The sequence below is a fragment of the Carlito syrichta genome, unplaced genomic scaffold (assembly GCF_000164805.1).
Source record: "Carlito syrichta isolate Samal-C Ts95f unplaced genomic scaffold, Tarsius_syrichta-2.0.1 Scaffold315814, whole genome shotgun sequence".
NCBI lineage: Eukaryota > Metazoa > Chordata > Mammalia > Primates > Tarsiidae > Carlito > Carlito syrichta.
The window spans coordinates 174251-194426 of record NW_007259910.1 but is presented as its reverse complement, the minus strand read 5'-3'; the positions used below and the strand labels follow the sequence as shown (position 1 = coordinate 194426).

Below are 20176 nucleotides of genomic sequence, written 5' to 3'. Positions count from 1 at the left end.
TTTTTTCATTAGTTGGATATAGCCTCCCTTTGGTTTTCCTTTGTTTCATACTGGTCCTGCTTCTGAGTCAAAACTATGATCTTGTCCAGTGGACAAGTCTTTTGAATTATATCTTTACCTCTAATTAACTGTGTTCCTAAGAAATATAGTATCTCCAAGACTCAGTTACTCAGTTTTCTCATTTAAATAAAGAAAATAATAAATTCTACCTTATCAAGACAGTAGGATGATTAAATGTGACAATCAAAGCTTCAAAGGAGTGCCAGGAACACTGATGTCATTAACTTGCCCCAGTAAGTGACAGTTTTAGTCTCTTTCAATTCCACACTACCCCAAATTGTTTTAGGACAACTTTTAAAATATCTATCATACTCTTTCTTAGTTTCTGTTATAGTAACCTTGAATCAATTTTGCTAACTTTTCCTGTTTAAGATTACAAAATTTTTAAAAATATTGAGTGAATGCATTACTTGAAAATTCCAATCTTCTTAGTCAGTGCTTAAATGTATTTCTGGTACATTCATGATCAGGATTTTTTTTTTTTTTTTGAAAAAGCAGTATTTATTGAGAGGACAGAAAAGTTCCCAAAGAGGGGAGGAGACCAGAGGGCATTTTTTTATGCCTCTAGAGACTTGTTTTTAATAAAGATTAAATTTTTCTTTTCAAGACTGAGGATTTTCGACAATTTGGTCACCTGCTAATGGAACAGATGGGGGAAAGGGATAGTATAGAACCGCTGAGCTCTACTGCTGCTTTTCCCACAGTGGGTTACTCCACATGTTATCACTGCCTGGGCAACCGGTACTTCCTCCGCAGTCGTAGCTCAGGAAATAACTGCTCCCTCCCTCTCCGTCAGAAGTCATGCTAGTGGGTTAACATTCTGGTATTTAATTAGTCTGACTGGTTTGAGTTTATTCAACTCTGCTATGAGTCTAATGAATCTTTTTTCTCTCACCTTTTTTATCAGTCTCTTTTTGACCCAGGAGCTCATTCTTTTACTTTGTGCAGTAATTCTTTCCTCTTATGTGTTATGTAGAGCTTACATATGTGTCTATTTCAAAACTTTATAGCACTACAAAAATACAACTTATTTCCTGGATCAAATGAATATCCTACCTTTAAAAGGTGTAAATAGGAATATGTTTATGTTTTGTGAGACATCATTAAAATTCCAAGGAGGAAGTTTAATATAGATTGTAGCAGATGTGTTAATGTCTGTCTTTTTTAAAGCATCAAAATAATTACAAATATTTTCTTTTGAAAGTTGGCCAGGAATACTTTGTCCTGATACTTTTGAAGGGAAATATGTGATCTATGACTTGGATGGAAATGTTGAACAGTATCACATAGAATTCCTGGGTGATCCCCATTCAAGATTATGGATAAATGCAGCATTTGTTGGACATTATAGTATCACATTAAAGGTAAGTACAGTAACCTCAAATTTTATTCTTCTTGTACTTGTTTTTAATTGTAGTCATTATAATCTCAGATTCTAAAGTATATATAACTATTTACTTCTAGATTTATACAAACAAAATAATGTATACTATTTGCTTAAATTTAAAATATTTATCTTTTAAAGCATCTTTTGCAAAGAAAGTATGGATATAAAATATTGTGAAATTTAAATTTTTATTTTTCTAATGGCAATATAATAAAAATCAACTGAAGACTTTATATAATTGCCTTTTATAATAATTTTAACATTATCACATTTGGTAATTTTTAATTCTCTTGAGAAGACTATCCCTCACCCAAAGGGAAGATTAATTATGGAATTCATCCAGATTTTCAAGTTTCAAATGGAATATTTCATTATGCTAACTCCTTCAATATCTTTTTTACTCTTTTTAAACTTTAAATTTCACACTATAATTAATGAATAGGCTAGATTCTCAGGTTGATGAGAATAGGTGAATGGGCCTTATTTCTAAGGATTTGGTTTAATAAGTATAAATCAAATCAGTGATCTGCATTCATATTCTAATATTGAAATTTCATCTATAAATTATGCTTTAATTAGAAACCTGATAAAAAGTAGATGTTCAACTTTGACTTTATTTGGATGGTTTATTTTTTGTTTCTTTATTTTTCTTTTTTTCCTCCCTCCCTCCCCTCTTTTTTTACAAAACAGAGTCTCTCTCTGTTACCCAGGCTGGAGTACAGTGGTATGATCATAACTCACTGCAGCTTTGAACTCTTGGGCCTAGGCTGTCTTTCTACCTCAGCCTCCCAAGTAGCTGGGACTACAGGTGTGTACCACCATATCCAGCTCAGTGATTTCTTTTTTAGAGTGAGACTATACATATTCAGATATACACATAAGTATATATGCATTTAAACATACCATTTAATCCACAGTAAAGTTAAATCTGAAAATTTGAGGTACTTTATACATTTTTTATTTTTGAGTCAGGGTCTTACTCTGTCATCTAGAGTTCAGTGACGCAATCATGGCTCACCACAACCTCAAACTCCTGGGCTCAATCTCAGGCTTTCAACTTGCTGGGACTACAGGTCCACACCACCATCCCCAGCTAATTTTTGGATGTTTTAGAGAGACGTGGTCTCACTGTGTTGCCCAGGCTGTTCTTGAATTCCTGGGCTCAAGCAATCCTCCCACCTCAGCCCCCTAAAGTGCTAGGATTATAGGTATGAGCCACTGTACCTGACCTTAAGTTACTTTTCAGTGTTTTGTTTTGTTTTTTTACTGTATCATATATAGTATTTTGTACTCTTCAGTTTGAAAGCAGCTAAAAGAGAAGAGTGTTTTAGTGAAAACATTATTTAAGTATGGGATAGCACCAAATAAATCTATTTCATGGTAGTTGTGACCCGGTCATCTCAATATGAAGCGTCATTCCTGCTCTGATGTTTTGGACATGCTGCTAGACATTTCTGCTGGCAACTATAGAAAACAGAAAAGAATATTCATTCTTTGCCAGTCTCCCCTTTTCTAAAGGATAGGGAAATTTTGAACTCCTCATGAAGCTGATAGTAGCTCTTACCCAGGAATAGCTGAGATCTTTCTTTCCTTTGGAGATGGAGACAGTATTGCCTCCAGCTTACAGTTCTAATGCCCGGACTTCCCAGGGATGTAATCTTTTAGGTCTTCTCTGCTCTTGGGCTCCTCTATCCTCAAATGCTATTTCTATACTGTACCATATTGAGATATTAAATGCATACCTCTTGCCCCCAGAAAAAAGACCACTTAGACAAGAAATAATATGTAGTAGGCAATGTAGATTTTCTTAGGTTTTTTCCCTAGAAGAGATGGAGGAAGGATCTAAATTGTACAAGTTGTCTGATCACTTTTCTTCGGATGAAGAATTATATGCATTTATAATTCTCATTGGCTATCACTGACTAAATTTTTGCACATGATTTCAACATCATTTTCTCCTAATTTGTGTAAAGTTAGTGTAATAACTAATTAAATAATATTGCAGGATTTTCACTGAATATGGACTCTATGTATTTTGCAGTGCATATATTAAGTTAGGAGAGAAATAAGCTAATCTAGAACGATGGACCTGTATTGTATACATTTATGAAAAAAGTAAATTTTTTTGGTTTTGTATTGCAAAAATTATAACTATTTTCTTTCAATTCAATCACATTTGTCTAGTTTTTTAATAGTCAATTTAATGGTTACATGGTTGATTATTTATGAGACCGCTGACTTAATTAATTTTGTTATTAAGAGCACAGCAGTACTCAGTCACTGTCTAGTCATACAGATGATAGCATTTTCTCCTAATAAGACTACTCATTGATACATTGAGATATACTTTACGAAAAGTTGAAGGCAATATTTAGATAATAGATTTGTAATGTATATTTGTTTATTTACATATTTTATTTTTTAAATCAGTGAAGATAGCTGAAATTTCTCACTTATAAAGAAAACTTGATTTTATTTCAAATATTTAGAGAGAGGATTCTGGGAAGATGGTGAAGTACAAAGTACCAGGGATATAACTTCCTACCTAGACAATAATTACACTGGCAGAATCTGTTTGCTGCAACTGTTTTTGAACTATGGAGTTTACTGAAGGCTTGCAACTTTCAGGGGAAGGTCTGGACTGTATACTGTGGTTAATCTCAATCAACTTCAGCTCTTAGCACACTAGCAGATACCAATCCTCTACCCGCCGGCAGCTGGCCACAGGAACAGCTTGTACACAACTTGCAGGAGCTGAGGTGGACAAAAAGGACCCTGTCATCCAAATATTGGGGATCTGTGCTCTGATCACTGGTAACTGCTTATGATTACAGAGACAATAAAAAGGCAGCCATGTTTATTGCATCACCCCCACCCCTCATTTTTAGAAGCCCCTCTCCCTCCAGCTGCAGTGACTTCCAAAGGACTGGCACTCTTTCCTGCCACCCTTTCATTTTCTCTTTTCCCTTTTGGGAGCCATATGTTAGACAGCAGGACATTTGAAAACAACTGCATATATGGGGAAAATTAGAAAATGACTGCATGGGTGGAGGAAAAGTTCCAAATTCAGAAAAGATCTCAGAAGACTTGAATTCATACCTCAGGCTGATCCTTGACAAAAGACAACTTACAACAATAAATTTTAAAATATATATAACAAAAACAACAAATTTTGGGTAAGTAGAATAATCTGATTTCCAGAGTTAGCACATTATAAGACTCAACTGTCCAGTTTTCAACAAAAATTTACAAGGCCTATAGAGAAACAGGAAAGTGTGACTCATTCAAAGGGGAAAAAAGAATTCAACAAAAACTGTCCCTGAGATTGATCTGATGGCAGATCTACTAGACAAAGACATTAAAGAAAGTATCTTAAAGGTGCTCAGAGAACTAAAGGAAGATGTAGAGTCAAGAAAGTGATGTGTGAACAAAATAGAAATATCAATAAGGAGGCAGAAAAACTAGAAGGAAACCAAAAAGAAATTCTGGAACAGAAAAGTACAATAATTGAAGTGAAAAGTTCACTATAGAGATTCAAAGGCAAATCTGACCAGGTAGAAAAAGGAGTCATCAAACTTGAAGATAGGACAGTAGAAATGATTGAGTCTAAGAAACAAAAAGTAAAAAGATTGAAGAAAAGGGAACAGAGCTTGAGGGATCTTTGAGACACCATCAAGCAGACCAAAGTGCACACTGTTGGAGTTGTAGAAGGAATGGAAAGAGAGAAAGGAGCAGAGAGAATATTTGAAGAAATAATAGCTAAAAACTACCCAAATTTGATGAAATTGGATACAAACATTTGGATACAAACATTTAGGAAGCTCAATGAGGTCCAAGTAGAATGAACACTGAGACCCACACTTAGAAGCATTATAAGTAAGCTTTCGAAAAACAAAGACAAAGAGAGAATCTTGAAAACAGCAGGAGGAAAGTGACACATTACTTATTAAGGGATTGTCAGTAATAATACCTGAGATTTCTCATTAGAAAGCTTGGAAGCCAGAAAGCAGAGGGCCAATATGTTTATGCACGCTTTAAGAATGGGGATAGGTGGCAACCCCCTCAGGTCCCCTCCTACTGTTAGGTGATTTAATTGTTGTGCAAGTGTCATAGAATATACTTACACAAATTTAGGTAGTATAGCCTGATATATGTCTAAGCTATATGGTGTAACCTATTATTTCTTGGTTACAAACCAGTACAGCTTGTTATTGTACTGAATACTGTGGGCAGCTGTAGCACAATGGTAAGCATTTGTGTATCTAAACATATAAATACAGAAAAAGCAGTGTAAAGCTATGATATAAAAGATTTTTAAAATGATACACATGGATAGAACATTTACCATGAATGGAGCTTGCAGGACTGGAAGTCGCTCTGGGTGAGTGGTAAAGGGATATGAAGACCTAGGATGTTACTGTATACTACTGTAGGCTTTATAAACACTGTATACTTAGGCTACACTAATTTCATTAATCTTTTTATTTTTCAATAACACATTATTTTCAGTGTATTGTAACTTTTTACAAACTTTAAAATTTCTAAAAAAACTTTTTGACTCTTTTGTAAAAACTTTTTGCTTAAAGCACAGACACATTGAACAGTTTTACAAAAATATCTTCTTTTTCATATTTGTATTTCTTACCTTTTTCTATTAATTTTTTTTTACTTTTTAAGCATTTTTGTTAAAAACTAAGACAAACGCACACACATACATATTACCATAGGCATATAGACAATCAGGATTATCAATATCACTGTTTTCTACCTCTATATCTTGTCCCATTGACAAAGGACAATGACTTTTTCTGGAAAACCTCCTGAAGGGCCTGCCTGAGGCTGTTTTACAGTTAACTTTTAAAAAATATGTGTAAGTAGGAGAAGTATACTTTAAAATAATGATAAAAAGTATGATCTAGTAAATGCATAAACCAGTAACATAGTTGTTTATTATTATCAAGTATTATGTACTGTGCATAATTGTATGTGCCGTGCTATTATATGGCTAGTAGTGCAGTAGGTTTGTTCACACCAGCATCACCCAAACAGGTGAGTAATGTCATGCACTATGATGTTATGACAGCTTCAAACATCACTAGGTTCCATTATAATCTTGTGGAACCACCGTTGTATATGCAGTTTGTTGCTGTCCAGCACATGACTATATACAAAGTACTAAAAGAAAAAGCTGTTAGTGACGAATACTATGTCTGGCAAAACTGTTTTGCAAAAGTGAGAGAGGAATTAAAACATTCCCAGATAAACAAAAGTGGAGGAAGTTTATTACCACTAAATGTACCCTGCATGAAATGCTTCAGGGAGTCCTACAGGATAAAATGAAAGGACGCTAGACACTAACTTGAAGCTGCATGAAGAAATAAAGATGTCAATAAAGGTACATCATTGGCAAACTAAAACACTAGTAACGTTATAACAATTTATAACTCCCTCTTTTGGATATTTCATGATTTAAGAGGCTAATGCTTGTTTTTGTTTTTGTTTTGACTATTAGTCTAAAAGCTGGTATGATTACAACTGTGGTTTATAACTACATTTTGATCTCTGCATAACATGAGATTAATTCTGCCAGGCACTGTGGCTTACACCTGTAATCCTAGCACTTCAAGAGGCCGAGGTGAGAGAATTTCTTGAGGCCAAGAGTTGGAGAGTAGCAGACCCCATCTTTACAAAAAAAATTTTTTTAACTAACCAGATGTAGTGGCAAATGCCTGTAGTCCCAGGTACTTGGGAGGCTGAGGCAGGAAGATCACTTGAGCCCAATAGTTGGAGGCTGCAGTGAGTTATAATTGTGCCATGCACTCCAGCCTGGGTCAGTGAGCCAGACCCTATACCTAAAATAATAATAATAATAATTAATTATTATTATTATAATGATAATTTTCTGACATTAACAGCTGAAAGAGGTGAGACAGAGCTGGTAAAGCGGCAGATTTTTTTTTGTATATTGTAGAAGAAAAACTGGTATAAATTCAAGTTAAAGTGTTATAACTTTAGGATACTTCATGTTAACCACAAAGAAAATAACTATCATATGTAAAACAGTAAATAAGAAAGGAATTTAAATGCTTCACTAAAAAAAAAAAAATTATTTAAACACAAAGGAAGCCAGTAACGCAGGAAATGAGAGACAAAAAAACTATAAGATATGTAGAAAACAAATAGCAAATGACAGAAGTTGTCCCTTCTTATCAGTAATTAATGGATTAAACTCTCCAATCAAAAGATGGAGGTTGAAAGAATGAATTAAAGAAAACATAACCCAACCATCTGCTGTCCAACAAGAATCTCATTTTAGATCCAAAGACACAAATAGATTGAAAGTGAAAGGATGGGAAAAGATATTTCATACATATAATAACCAAAAGATAACAAGGGTGACCACTAATATCAGATAAAATAAACTTAAAGATTACAAGAGACAAAAGAAGGACACTATATATTAATAAAAGTTTTCATACAACAAGAAGATATAACAATTATAAACACGTGTGCAACTATTTACAGACCATTAAAACATATGAAGCAACATCTTGCAGAATTAAGGGGAGAAACAGACACTTCTACAATAATAGTTGGAGAGTTCAGTACTTCACTCTCAATAGTGGGTAGAAGATGAGACAGAAAATTAATAGGGAAATAGCAGATTTAAATCACAGTAAACCAACTAGATCCAATAGACATAAACAGAACACTCTACCCAACAAATGTGTATACTTGATGTAGACACATCTTTTTTTCAAGTGTATATGGAACGTTTTCCAGTATAGATCACATGCTGGGCCACAAATTAAGTCTTCACGGATATTAGAAGAGAGAGATCATGCAAAGTGTCTTCTCTTACTATAACGGGATGAAGTTTGAAATAATAATAGAATTAAAACTGAAAATTTACAAATTTGTGGAAATGAAACACAGTCCTCCTGTACAACCAATACATCATAGAAGAAATTACAAAAGAAACTAGAAAGTACTTAAAGATGAGTGAAAACAAAAATACAATATATTAAAAGTTATGATGTGCAATGATAAGGGAAATTTTATACTTATGAACATTTATATTAAAAAATAAGAAATGGGCAACCCCCTCGAATTCCCTCCCACTGTGGGAGCCTTTCTGTCCTCTTAATAAATCCTGCTTTAAAAAAAAAAAGAAATCTCAAATCAACAACCTAACTTTATAACATAATGAACTAGAAAAGAACAAATTAAACCTAAAACCACCAGAAGGAGGAATAATAAAGATTAGAGCAGAAATAAGCAAAATGTAGAAAAGAAAAACAGTTGAGAAAATCAGTGAGTTAGGTCTTTGAAAAAAATCAACAAAATTGACAAACCTTCAGCTACGTGAACTAAAAATAAGAGGGAGGACTCAAATTAGTAAAATCAGAAATGAAAGTAAGGACTTTACTACCAAGTCTACATACATAAAAATGTTTATAAGAGATTACTATGAGCAGTTGTACATCAACAAATTGGATAACTGAGATGAAATGGACAAGTTGCTAGAAACACAAGACCTATCAAAACTAAATCATGAGGAAATAGAAAATAGGAATAGACCCATGACTAGTAATGAGATTGAATCAGTAATCAAAAATCTCCTAACAATATGCTAACATTGAACAATGTCTAAAGGAAATTATGAAATCAATTCCATTTACAACAGTATCGAAAAGAATAAAATACTTGAAAATCAACCAAGAGAATCAAAGACTTGTACAGTGAAAATTACAAAACACTGATGAAATAAATAAGATATGAATAATTGGAAACATCTCATGTTCACAGATTGGAAGAGTTAACGTTGTTACCATGTCAATACTACTCAAAACAAACTATAGAGTCAACACAACCCCTACTAAAATCCCAATAAAGCCAGGCAAAGTGACTCAAGCCTGTAATCCCAGCACTTTGGGAGGTGGAGGTGAGCAAATTGCCTGAGTTCAGGGGTTCGAGACCAGTCTGAGCAACATGGCAAAACCTCATCTCTACAATAAATCAAAAAATTAGCTGGACATGGTGGCACATGCCTGTGGTTTCAGCTATCTGGAAGGCTGAGGTAGGAGGATCACCTGAGCCCAGCAGGTTGAGACTGGTGGCTATGAATGTGCCACTGCACTCCAGCCTGGGTGAGAGTGTGAGACTCCGACTAAAAAAAAAAAAAAAAGAATCCCAATAATGTTTTTTGCAGGAATAGAAAAACCCATCCTAAAATTTATATGAAATGCCAAGGAACCCTAAACTCCCAAAACAATTTTTAAGAAAAGAACAAAGCTAGAGGACTCATACCTCCTGATTTTAAAACTTACTACAAAACTACAGTAATCAAAGCAATGTGATACTGGCATAGAAAAATGTATAGACAAATGGAATAGAAGAGAGAGCCCAGAAATAAATCTTCACATAAATGGCCAAAAGATTCTTGTCAACGATGCCAAAATCATTCAATAGAGAAAGGATGATCCTTTCTCCAAATGCTGCTGGGAAAACTGGATATTCACATGCAAAAGAATACCTAACACCAGATAGAAAAATTAACTCAAAGTAGATCAAAGACCTAAAGGTAACACCTAAAGCCCTTAAAAGAAAACAATGGGCAATAACTTACGGTTTATACAAACAATGGAATTTTATCCAACTTTAAATAGGGAGGAAATTTTCTCACACTACAATATGGATGAACCTGGAGGATATTATGCTAAGTGAAATAAGCCATTCCCCAAAAGAGAAATATTGGATGATTCCATTTATATGTAATACTTAGAATAGTCAAAATCATAGATACAGCAAATAGAAGACAAGCATAGGAAGTTTTTGTTTAGTGGGTATAAAATTTCAGCTTTCAAGATGAAAAGAGTTATGGAGAAGGGTAGTGGTAATGGTTACACAGCATTCTGAACTGTACGCCTAAAATGGTTAAGATGGTAGACTTTATGTTAAGTGTATTTTATCACAATTAAAAAAATTAGAAAAAGAATGTATTCAAAGTTCACATCACTCTGGAAATCACCCAGAGAAACAGGCCTGAGCATATGCCACGGGCTACTTTTTTAAAGAGTTGATGCATGGTATATAATTTTTCCCTACTAGTACAAATGATTATTTTATATTTATTAGGTAATGTTTGCAGAACCCATGATTTAAATTATTAGGCTGGACATGGTGGCTCATACCTGTAATCTCAGCACTTTGAGAGACTGAGGTGAGTGGATTGCCTGAGTCCGCGGGTTCGAGACTCACTTGAGCAACTTGGCGAGACCTAGTCTCTACAATAAATAAAAAATTTGCTGGATGCGGTAGCGTGTGCCTGTATTTCCAGCTACTTGGAAGGCTGAGGTGGAAGGATCACTGGAGTCCAGCAGGTGGAGGCTGCGGTGGCTGGGAGCGTGCCACTGCACTCCAGTCTGGGCGACAGAATGAGACTCAAACTCAAAAAAAAAAAAATGGTTTTTTTTCAGCTTGATTGACTACATGATTTAGTTTAGTGTTTCTCAAGCCTGGCTGGCTATACATTAGGAAACTTTACAAAACAACAACAAAAATACAGCAATGTCTGAGCCCCACTCTACCAGATCGATTAAATCAGAATCTCCTGGGGTGAGCCAGGCATCAGCATTTCTAAGTTCCACAAGTGAATGATGTGCAGCACAGGGTGAGATAACCACTGTTCAAGTTTTTTGTTGTTATTTTAACTCGGAGCATTAGAATTTTGTTGGTTTTACCCCTACTACTGTAGTAATCTAACTTTTGTTATGGCTTATAGTTTTCTGTTGCTTTTCTTCTGTGTACTTTTTTTTAGTCTTTCATTTTAATTTTCCTGAACTGGAAATTATGCTTACTGTCAGAGGTTCACATTTCTAACCCAATAGTAACCAGTTTAACTAACCACAGCTTTGAAGTCATTCTTGTCATTCAACATTATTCATAATTTGTAAACATTGCTGATAAAGCTGATTCAGAATTTGAACTTAATATTTATAGCATGTTTAAGTTGATCATCATCTTGTAGGTTGTGTAGAACCATTGTAATTTTTCTTGATCATAAATAATATATTCCCACTGGCAGTATACTGTAACCAGTGATTGCTTAGACTATACTTTTCTAGTTCCTTACATTGCCAAAAAATTTAGATAGTTCACTCTGATGCTAAGATGCTTCTGTGCTAAAATTTAGTCTTTCTTGTCCATGACTTGAGTGGAAGTGCTTGGCCCTTGTAGTGGTCTGCTTATTATTACATTTAGGACGTGCCTGTATGGTATGCAGTCATTTCATTGGCTACCAAAGGCCTGAGTATTTTGAAGTTTGCCTGTATTTTCTAGGGGAATGGAAAGGAAGCATTACCGTATTGCTAAATTGTAGCTCTGCAGTTCCAATAATGCTTCTGTCTAATTGTGGTAGTCATTAATACTGCTCATCAAAGATTTCCTGGTCTCTGCCTTCCTGTTGTAAAGTAGAATCACACATATTGGCACACTCGTAGTGGGATGGGACCAGTGAGCTGTGAGCCAAAATGAGGAATTATCAGCTCTTTGTCTGAATACTTAACTATTAGTGTAACATCATCCAGAGTTTGTTCTTTCCATGTGACACAGTGACTGGTAATGTTTGAGATGTTGGTTTGCTATTTCCTTAGCCTGAGTGACTACATTTAGCAAAGGCTTCCTGCCAATACATGACAGATATGCAATGTGAGAGAGATAAAGGCATTTGTTGTATTAAAACCCTGGGATTATTCTGACAGATACACTAATGATAACACCAAGCTTGTCACAGTTCTTTGTAACCTATATCTGTAGAAGGTCTCTTGCTGAAATGTTACTAACTCTTCAAATTTGGCCAAGTTACTTAGATCACATTACTCAGTTTGTAAATAGAAATAACACAATGTGTTATACTGTAGTAATTTATCAAATAAGTAGGTTTATTTTCTGTATAATAATAAATATGAGTCGAAATTACCAAGTGATAATTGATACATTAATATAATTTTGGTTGAGAAAATGTTCTCCAACAAAGGAGTCTGATGTCAACATCCGCTATGATGACTCCAATAGCTAACAAAAGCCCACAGATATTTACATCAGTCATATAATGAGTCCATATTTAGGCCAATGCTTAGGTAGATCCTCTTCATATAATATTTAAAGTCTCACAGTAACCCCATGAGGTAAGCATCATCACTATTCGACATATGGAAGAAACTGAGATTCAGGCTGCACGACTAGTCCTAGATCACACAGCTGCTGAGAGATCAGGCAGTGATTAGAATCAAGATGTATAGCTCCAAAGTCCAAATTCTTTTCTCTTTGTACACTATGCCAACTTACGTATGCATAAGTGGTGGTCTAATTTATTTTAGAATGTTTCCCCACACTTTCACCTACAAAGAGGACAGCTTTCACCTTTTATTTCTAATACACATGTTGAATGATGACAGTATCTGACAGACTTGCTCTTGGCTTACTCACTGATGTTCCCCTGTGGAGGTCTAGAGACCAAGAAGAATGCGCAGAATTCTTACTGTCAAATTGCATTTGCAGCGGTCATTTGACCAGTGCATCTTAATTAGCATCTATTTGAGCAAGTGTTTTGCATCTAAGATTCATTAGGATCTAAGATCTAAGAATGTAGTCTGTAATAAGGATTAGAAAATGAGTTTGTTACTAGATCATCTGGCAGTATTTTGCTCTCAGAGTAATGAAGTGAAACTGGAAACAAACCTATTGACCACAACATTGGAAAAATACATTTGAAAACAAAAAGCAAAAAACCTCTTGCACCATGTTCCTACTAGCAAATAACCTTGTACAGCTACCAAATCCTTAGTAAAATTTTATTATACTAATTCCATATTTGGTATAAAATTTGCTGTAATTGTGCTATTATTTGATTAAGTCTTTTGTTTATTTGTTTTCTTAGCATCCTTTAGTTTTTGACCTGGAGAAAGGTTAAGGGATGTAGAATTTGTTTCTATAACTCTGACATGTTTTTGAAAAATCTGCCAAGAAAAAGTTTTCTAGTAATGTACATCAGGAAAAGAATGACATTGTCATGTTGGTAAACATACTAGCTAAAGAGGCAAGCTCGAAGGTCAGGCCCTTTGGGCTTAAAGGTTGGCTCTACTACTTACTAATGGTTGACCTCAGGCAAGTCACTTAATCTTCACAAATTCCAGATGCATCATCTGTAAATCAGAGGTTATAATAGTAAATGCCTCATATAAAATTGTTGTGAGGGCTAACTGAGATAATACATGTAAAGTATTTAGCATAGTGCTTGTCATATGGTAGGCTCTTGATAGGTGCTAGTTATTATCCATTGGAAGTAATAAGTTAACTATATAGTTAAATGATATCTCCATATGTAGTCATTTCCTTTCCCTAGGACCCTACATCTATAAGTGGGAGTACTAAAAAAAGAAGTCAAGAACAATCAGGTGGAGAATAATATTATCTTTTATTTTGACTAAGATCATATGTAGAAAATGGCATGATTTTAGTGTTCTTTATTGACCAATACAATGTTCCCAGAAGTTGAGGGGGAAAAAGCTAGTTGATTATCTTATTCTTTGGTTCTCCAGTACATGACCAAAAATGAGATCATTGCTGCAATGTTTTTCTAGTTTAGTGTAAACAGAAGTGCTAAGAACTATCGATGAGTTAGTGCCTTCTTAACCTGATTCCTTAGCGAATGAATAGGCCCCAATATCAGCAATGTCTCAAGAATGCTTTGGATTTGTTTGATGGAATTTGGAAAGAGAGCAGGAAATATTATCTTTCATGTTCTTTGCAGCTGAATGAAACTAGTTCCTTTCCCTATCTCTATTCTGCTTTTCTGATTCACTCATTTGCATATGCTGACTTTGCTGCTCCAAATAAATTCTTGAATTCACCTTTGTCATCTCTCAACTTCATCTCTTATGAATTTAGATAGCTGTGGACTTGTACACTGATGTTAAAAGTCCAAATCCAAGTAATATGACCAAATTCGCTCAGTTTATAAAGTCTGGACAGGTGACTCCCTTTCCCATCATTAAATGCATGAAAAATATATTATCAACTAGGTTTCTCATATTGACTCTTCAGTGGAACAGCAGTATTCTTTTCTAAGAAATTCCAAAAAAATAGCTTTCTCAATTTTATAAAAGTGCGTATTTTCTGGTAAAGAAGCTATGAGTCAGATTATTGTTTTTAAGCAAATATGTAAGGCTTACTAAATTGCCCTTAAAGTCATTCCCCTTATAAGTAAGTTTGCCTAATAGCAAGTCTTTTATAGTAGGGTTCTTAAGTTAGTAAATAGCCACAGAGTAACTTTTTGGTACATTCTTTCATCAGGGAATGGTGAAGTCCTAAACTCATAATCGTATAACTGAAAGTCTGTAATTGTATATGTTAACTTATTTTCATTTTGTTTTCATTAATACTACCCCATCTAGCAAAGGACCGGGACCAGTCCATGAACTGGGTGAACTTCATTATCCCTAAACCCTAAACAATGCTAATTAAACTAATTTTGAAAGTAAATTTCATAAGTATCAAGTCTTTACCATTTTGCTTAACTCGGAATATGTGCTGATTCTGCATTACTTATTTAACCATTCTCTTCACTGAGATTTTCTACCTGCTCTTAGATTCTATCATTAAACATAGAATCCACCATTTGTCTGTAATAAATACAACCAGTATTCTCCCATAAACACATCTATAAAAAAAACAATCAAATATGGAGTAGAAAATAGCATCCAAGTATGTTAATGTTCTTTTAAGCTGAGAACTTGATATCCATTAATGTTGTTGCTTAAACTCCTTTAGGTCAATCCTGGTATTTTAAAGGTTCAGGGCCAATGAGCATATGCTTATTTTCATAGCTGATTTAAACCTGTATATTTCTCCCAGTTCTATTTAATGTCCATAGCTGGAACACTCAGCCTGGCTAGAGCAGTGGGAGATAGCAGCACTTTAGATAAGCACCAGCCTTAAAAATTACCCGTTGACTCAGTGCTCATTCTCTCTGCGTGCTGTATTCGTCAATGTATTACTAAATACTTCACTATCACTTTACATAGCAGTGTTTACAACTCTTTTCTTGCTATAGACTTGATATATTTTTAGTTTGCAAGATAAAAATGCCACAACTTGAAATCAGAATATATTATATACTTTGTAGGGCACACAATCAGTAAATTTGATTGTCTTGTATTTTTTTAAACATTGAGTTTATATATATAACATAAAATTTACAGTTTTAACCATTTGTAGATGTACAGTTCATTTGTGATGTAAATTTTTAACTACTGATTAACAGTCCTAGAAAAATTTTCCTAAGCAGTATAAAAGTGAGCTGATACAGAAAATGCCACATGGCATTTTCCTATAATTTTTTAAACAATTTATTTTTTATGATATGGGAGGGGAGCCCTTTATAACACCATCTTTGAGGTTTATGCCACACAATTGCATTTAGTGAAATGATATCATTTTGTAGTGGTTGAGTACACAAACTAGAGCTAGATTGCTTGTATATAAATTCCAGCTTTATCTTTCTAGTTATGTAAATTTGGGCAAGTTCTAAACTCAATGCCTCTGCTGCTTCTTCTGAAGATAAGGATAATAGTACCCTTTTATATTCTTCTCAGAAAGTTAAATGAGTTATTTTTGAAGTGCTTAGGATAGTGTCTGGAAGTACTACAAAGCACTGAAAAATTATTAAGTTAAAAATGTAGTAATATCTTTAAATAATGGAATACCTATAGAAATAAAATACATACTCAGTCGACTTCTCCCTATCTCATTTTCTTGGAATGTAGAGACCAAATGATAATCTCACGTGACCTTCATTTATTGTTAAGAAAGTTAAGGCTCAGGTAAAGTGACTTACTTGAAGTCATGAAGAAGCAAAACTGGAACTCAAGCCCAATTTTATGATTATAAACTCCAAGTTTTTATACTGTATGTCAGCCTGCTTGAAATTTACATTAGGCCATCTGCTTGTAATCTATATAAGCATATCAAATTAATAATAAGCTATCATCTATAAACTGGAAAACCACAAAGGCCTTCTTATTGATCTTCTGTTGTTAATTCAGCCAACTTGATTAATTAACTTAACCTTTAACCAGAGTTTTTCAAAGTTGGACAAAGATGTGAAAGGTCTTTTCTTCATGCTTAGCACATTGATTTCTCGCCATTGATTTGGGGGCTTTCTATGCTGTCATTAAAACCTGGGATTTATCTTATTCCTTTTTAATATTAGCAGCAACTGATTATTATTAATACAAATGTTGGTATCCTAGTATCAGGATTTGTTTTGTTTTACTCTATTACTGGTTTCCAAATTTGCTGGTCATACCATTCTGATGTTGAACTCCTTAAAAATATATATTTCTGAAACTACTCTCCTCGATAAATCTCAGGAACCACTGTATAGCAGATTATTTCCCCATAAATATTTTCCCTGTGTTATTGGAATTAGCTAAAGAAGATACTTATATGAATGTGTATTATGTTGATTGTGTTTACTTTGTGGAATCTATGAATGTGTTTATGAGTTTGTGGTCCTAAATAAGCCAGGCAAATCTTGGGAAGAATTGTAACATTAGATTCCCATCTCCTTTTAAACATGTTTCTTCCTTTGGTGATGTCTGGTTTTTTTCTCTACTGTGACAGCTGGAGCCCTGTCACTTTTTCTGTTTCCTCAAAATCTGATTTCAAGTTCATCACATGAAATGACTGATGTATTGGTGGTATAAAAATTGTTTTCTAAAAGGATGTCACTCCAAATAATGGACCAACCTAAAATGTCAGGCTAGGGCTCTTTTTAAAAAAAAAATTGCCACATGTAGCAGTTGTTTATTCCATCTTGATAGGACACGAGCTTAGATAGTCAAGATACTTAGTCAATATATGTTAATGTCTAAGTTAATGAAATACATAGTACCCTGTAATTTTTCTTATTTGTCCTTTAAACCTGGTTTCCTATCCCCCTACCCCTACTCTCAATGTTGCAGGGAGTACCTGTCAGGAATTTGTCTCCTATTTTGATATTTTCCAATTTTTCAAGCCAAGTAATGGAATTATGCTTTAAGGGTTTGACTCTCAAATGTCCTTATTCTTTTATTCTTTTTAATTTCTTCTCTAGTGCTCATTGCATTCTTGCTGTTGTCTCTCAATTTGATATAAAGGATCACACTAAACAGAGCTAGAATTTTTGGTCTTTTTCTTCTTTAATGATTCACACTTTCCAGTGGCATGGCAAGTGGGGCACATAAGTTGTTTTGACCTTTTCTTGCTGAGTTAGAGCAAGCAAAATGACTAGAGTAAGCAGAATGACTATAGAAAATAGGCAAAAGTTAGTAAGATTTTAAAAGCAGTATTTGCTTCAAGTATTAAATAATTTGAATAAACTGTCTATATGATCCAGAGTTGATTCCATGAAGTTGATTATATGAACCTATGTTAAAGTGACAGGTGAGAAAGAAGGCAAATATTCTTAGGAAGCCAAGGAGACAAAAGCTACAGCATCTCGGGTGCACATGGGTGTGATGTGGTTATTGATGTAGCTATCTTCTAGTTTGCATCAAAGGAACAGGAATGTTCTTACTGTCTGGATTACTGGTTGCTGTTGCAGAAATCCAATTTAAGGAAGACAAGATATCCTTGTGATTAACTTTCTACTGAATTGCTTTAAGTGAAAACGATCTGCCCAACAGAGGAAAAGAGCGATAGCTTTGGCACAATAATAAATAAAATGATGCATCAGTGCAATACATGGTTAGAGTCAGTGAGCTACACTGCAACTTTGAAGGTATAAATAGCAGCAATTGACATAAATCTCCAGGCAGAGTACTTTATAATAGGTGGTAGTATTGGTCCTTTACCATTTTTTAGAGATGCATTCCAAAAGATAATCATTTTGTATTTCTTTAGATTATGGAATCTATGACTTATGTGTCCATGTTTCTAAAGGCATATTTAAGAAATAATTTAAAGTAATGGCCAATATTTGAAGTCATTACAATGAATTTATGAAGCTCAATAAAACAGCTTCTGAGTACATGTGATTCCAGGTTTCCAGATTTTTAATATATGCTAAACATGGATTCTGAAAGATAAACTTTCTAAATTCTAAGTACTTATATTTGCAGTTAACTAACATTAATATAATCAAAGTTTGAATTGATAATTTTAGATAATAGATGGTATCACTGTACCTAAAGTATTGTAGTGAGTTTCTAACATCCCCCAGATAAGTCATATTAAGAAACATTTGATTGAGTTGCATTCGTTTTAAAATTAGGTACTATTTTCTATATAACATTAGCACTTAAAATTAGGCACACTTATTTTCCAAGAAAATAATGTGCTAACATAGGATAAGTCAGTGACAAATGAAGTACTTTACAGATCTGAATTTTATATTTTAAAAAACGAAGTTCTGTGTTATGTTAGAAGTGATATCACTATAATACCAGATGGTCACTATGTTTATCAATTTTTCTTTTATCTTTGTAAAGGGTAATCACATAATTCAGGATTAAAAATATAGCAACCTGTTTTCTGACTGGGTTTTATTCATGCCACCTTGAAAAAAATATGTCTATTTAAAGTACTCAATAAATATTTACTGAGCTCTTATTATCTAAAACTCTTCTAGGCTCAGAAGTGAACAAAACAGAAAAAAGTCAATGCTTTCATGAGACTTAAATTAGTGGAATAAGGCATGTGGTGAACAAATAAATAAGAAAAAGATATACTGTGTAGTTACTTATGAGTTCTATGTAAAAAAAAATTAGGAGAGAGCAATAGGCAGAGTGAAGGAGCAAGTACCAAGAGGTGAAAAGGAAAAACTACCACCTCTCTTTATTCTAATATTTAAAGCCCCATAGCTAGCACATTATTCCCTACAGCCTACCCAACACCAGTTGTTAGTTGATAATGATTCTTGTTTTGATTATATTTTTCCCTCTCCTTTACTCCAAAAAGTAGTCAGGATCCTAGTATTCCCACAGCTCAAGGGAGTTTTCTGTTTGGGGGATCAAATGCAGGGCTTGCCTGTTTTACTGATCTGAGTTCCTTGAGAGTAACCCGGGTGGACTGGCAACAGAGAGCCTCTGAGAGGGAGAAGCAGGAGAGCAAGTGGGGAAGATATCTCTGTGATTTGAAAGAGTACAAAGTCTGATAGTGCCCTGGGCAAGTGAACTATGGCGCACTCAGGGAGGTCTAACCCATGCCATCAAGGCTCTCAACTTCCGAAAATATTCTTCTGTCCAGGCGTGGCAAAGAGGCTGTTGGTCTGTCTAACTCCAAAGGACCTGATATTATTCATGTTACCTTGAAGGGCTGAAGACTAGTGATCTGCCCTCACTTTCCAGGCACAATACCTTTCCAATTTATCTAAGCCTAGAGAAAGTAAAGGGTGGCCCCAAAATGACTGAGATCAAATTTCTTATTATCCTGGTTGGATGAGGGCTGGCACATTCAATTTGATTTCCCCATAAGGTAATGTGACATTACTTAAACGTTCAAGTTTGAAGAATAAGATTTATCCTCCTACAACCCAGGTTATTGTATCTTGAATAACTCTTATGTAGATAAAACTTAAAATATGAAGCAATGGCAGATATGATTTCTGCCAGGGTGCAAATTTCTCTCTACTGGCTTTACTTAGTGGACAAGCTCTTATGTATTATTTTCCTTGAACTTTTCATT

The 20176-nt window shown here is 34.4% G+C and overlaps 1 protein-coding gene across 1 annotated transcript in view; it reads left to right on the top strand.

Annotated features, from left to right (window-relative positions):
• Window positions 1–20176, top strand: part of ZCWPW2 (zinc finger CW-type and PWWP domain containing 2) — a 135354-nt gene that overhangs the window by 34612 nt on the left and 80566 nt on the right. The window contains 1 exon segment of the mRNA XM_008073300.2: window positions 1265–1424. Within this exon segment, the coding sequence (XP_008071491.2) occupies window positions 1265–1424 (160 nt within the window).